Consider the following 3,202-nt stretch of genomic DNA (forward strand, 5'->3'; position numbering starts at 1 on the left):
CATACAAGCAGCGGCGTGTGTGGCAGGTTTTTTGCCTGTGCGTCGTCGTCGTGGGTGTGTGCATGCAATAGAAATGCCAGTGAAAGCGGCGACAGATGGCCGCCGAGATGCAAGTGTCAAGGCTGACTTAACACTTTTTCTTCGTTATTATTATTTAATTATGTAAAGCATTTCAAATTCGATAGGCAGAGTGGCGATGGCGCCTAAGGGTAATCGAATGTACGGTTCGGATGTGGTTCGAGTATCGGGTACGGTTCGAATATCAAAACCTATCGATTTCTTTCCTCTGGTCACACCATCGCGCACATGTTTGTTTTGTTGACAAAATCTTCGACATGTCGCGAAAAACATGGGATTCCCTGGACAAACCGCCGCTCTCCGAGGCTGTGCTGCAGGTGGTGCAGAGCTTCGGCTTCCGGCAGATGACGCCCGTCCAAACGGCTGCCATACCGCTGCTCCTGGCGCGGAAAGATGTCTCCGCAGAGGCTGTCACGGGCAGCGGGAAAACGCTGGCCTTCCTCGTGCCCCTGCTGGAAATTCTGCAACGACGCCACAAGGAGTCCGCCTGGGGCGCCAAGGAGATCGGAGCACTCATCATCTCGCCCACCAGGGAACTAGCTCGCCAGATATCTGAGGTGCTGGCTAAGTTCCTGGAGCACGAGGATCTGGAGCACCTGAATCAACAGTTGATTGTGGGCGGCAACAGCATCGAGGAGGATATCGCCACGCTCAAGAAGGAGACTCCCTGCATACTGGTGTGCACCCCCGGCCGACTCGAGGATCTCTTTCAGCGGAAAGGAGACGATCTGAATCTGGCGGCGCGAGTCAAGAGCCTGGAGTTTTTGGTCCTCGACGAAGCCGATCGCCTGCTGGACTTGGGCTTTAAGACCAGTGTAAATAATATTCTCGGCTACCTGCCCAGGCAGCGAAGAACTGGCCTGTTCTCCGCCACCCAGACCACGGAGGTTACAGACCTAATCAGAGCAGGATTACGAAATCCTGTACTGGTTTCAGTGAAAGAGAAGGCCTCCGTGAACACACCCGCTCGTCTGCAGAACTTCTACAGGATTGTCGAACCGGAGCGCAAGTTCGTGGCCCTGCTGGAGTTTCTCAGCTCGCCCGCCACTCGAACCGGCAAGGTGATGGTCTTCTTTCCCACATGCGCCTGCGTGGAGTACTGGACCGAGGCCCTGCCTCCGTTTCTGGCCAAACGCACTGTGCTGGGCATCCACGGGAAGATGAAGAACAAACGGGCCAATGTGGTGGAGAAGTTTCGCAACGAACCGCAGGCCGTGCTTCTTTGCACAGATGTCCTGGCACGCGGCTTGGATGTGCCCGAAATCGAGTGGGTGGTGCAATGGGATCCGCCCTCCACTGCCTCCAGCTTCGTGCATCGCGTGGGACGTACAGCTCGGCAAGGTAATGAGGGCAACGCTTTGGTGTTTCTCCTGCCCAGCGAAGATTCTTATGTTCACTTCCTGAGGATCAACCAGAAAGTGGACCTGAATGAACTGACCCAGGAGGAAGACGGGGAGGATACCCCAGCGATGGAACTGCCAGCTGTGCTGCAGAAACTGCATCGCCTCCAGGCGGCAGACAAGGGTGTCTACGACAAAGGAATGCGCGCCTTCGTTTCCCATGTGAGAGCCTACACCAAACATGAATGCAGCGCCATTCTCCGGCTGAAGGATCTTGATCTGGGAAAGATGGCCACTGCCTACGGACTCCTGCAACTGCCCCGCATGCCAGAGTTCAAGAACTACAAGGGCGATGGCTACATTGCGCCCACCTTCGAGGTGGATGTTAACAAGCTGACCTACAAAAATGTCCAGAAGGAGCAAGTGCGTCAGATAAAGCAGCAAAAATACGAGGAAACCGGCAGCTGGCCGGGCCTGAAGAAGCACCAAAAGCGCACAGAGTCATGGGATCAGACCAAGAAGGCCAAGCTGGACGCCAAGTCAAAGAAAGAGCTGCGCAAGGCGAAAAAGAAGCGCAAGAAGGAGACGGAAGCAGAAGCCGGGGGCTCGGGACCTGGCAAGCGAAAGAGGCAGCAGTTCAGCCAGGAGGATCTCGATGAGCTGGCCAGCGACATTCGGCTGTTCAAGCGGCTTAAAAAGAACAAGATCAGCGAGGAGGACTATGACAAGGCAATGGGCATAAAGGACGATGATTGACCTAAAGCAGCGGGGACTTCTTTATGTTCAATAAAAATGTTATTAGGAAACTGGTTTTTATTTAATTTGTTTATTATTGTGGATAATAAAAAGTGCATAAAATTAGCAGTGCTAATTTATTTATATTTTTATTTAAATTAATATAAAATGCGAAATATTATTTCCACCCCAAAAGTATGCTGTTCAGTTCCCAGACGTGGTTTGAATTCGATCATAAAATATTGTCATGGCCCAACGAAAACGAAAGATCATATATTCGTTTATGACAACTGGAAAATATTTTGGGGCTATATCTTTATATCAGCAACTTTGTCGCTTTTATAGGGTATCTTGGCAGCGTTCATAAACTGTTTTAATCATTTTGTTTAACAATTCTTGAGGCAGAGACCTCTCTTGAAACATTGAGTTTCGTCTATTCTAAATAGATTATTTTGTTGAAATAGAAAAACTGCAATTACAAGAGAGTACGTAGGAATAGTGCCTCGCTCTTTCCCATTTATTGTGAAAATCTCACCAACTGCAGTCAGTACCCTATTAGAGGCTGTGTTATTGCTCTTCAATTAAAGGCCAAGCTACTACACTCCTGCCCACAATTATACGACACCCCGAAAACTTTAGTTTCGACCCTCGTAGGAATGTCGGGAAGCATATTACAACAAATTCAAGTATGCTGAATTAAAGCTTAATGAATTCTGCTTAAAATATGATTTTTTTATCTCTGATTGGACCACCCGTTTTTAAATAGCGTTAAAAAAAGCAGAAAAGCCCGATTTTTGCCATGCCTGAAACTGTATCATAGCTATACGACACATGTCAATTTTAACGGCTAGAGGTAATTATTTGGATTCAAATAATTTTTTTTATGTTTCTGGTAACATTTTAATGATTTGGAAATAAAATGCCAAGTGGATGTTTGTTATCCGACGAAAAAAAGGGAAGAATAAGGGCTTACAACGATGCTGGCTTTAATGTAAGCGAAATATCGCAGAAAATGTATCAAATACGTTGTTTTATCCCAAGTTTTTTTT

The 3,202-nt window shown here is 48.0% G+C and overlaps 1 protein-coding gene across 1 annotated transcript; it reads left to right on the forward strand.

The window, feature by feature from the left end:
* Positions 1–277: 277 nt before the first annotated feature.
* On the forward strand, positions 278–2,234 carry LOC108085052 (probable ATP-dependent RNA helicase DDX55 homolog). Its single transcript, XM_017181512.3, has one exon. It carries the CDS (start codon positions 336–338, stop codon positions 2,172–2,174), a length of 1,839 nt encoding a protein of 612 aa, XP_017037001.1. The 5' UTR covers positions 278–335; the 3' UTR covers positions 2,175–2,234.
* The last annotated feature ends 968 nt before the right edge of the window (positions 2,235–3,202 follow it).

The sequence above is a fragment of the Drosophila kikkawai genome, chromosome 3R, assembly GCF_030179895.1.
Source record: "Drosophila kikkawai strain 14028-0561.14 chromosome 3R, DkikHiC1v2, whole genome shotgun sequence".
Taxonomy (NCBI): Eukaryota; Metazoa; Arthropoda; class Insecta; order Diptera; family Drosophilidae; genus Drosophila; species Drosophila kikkawai.

What these genes read in the sequence shown, in the direction of transcription:
- LOC108085052 (XM_017181512.3), top strand. Translation starts at nt 336, where the DNA reads ATGTCGCGAAAAACATGGGATTCCCTGGACAAACCGCCGCTCTCCGAG.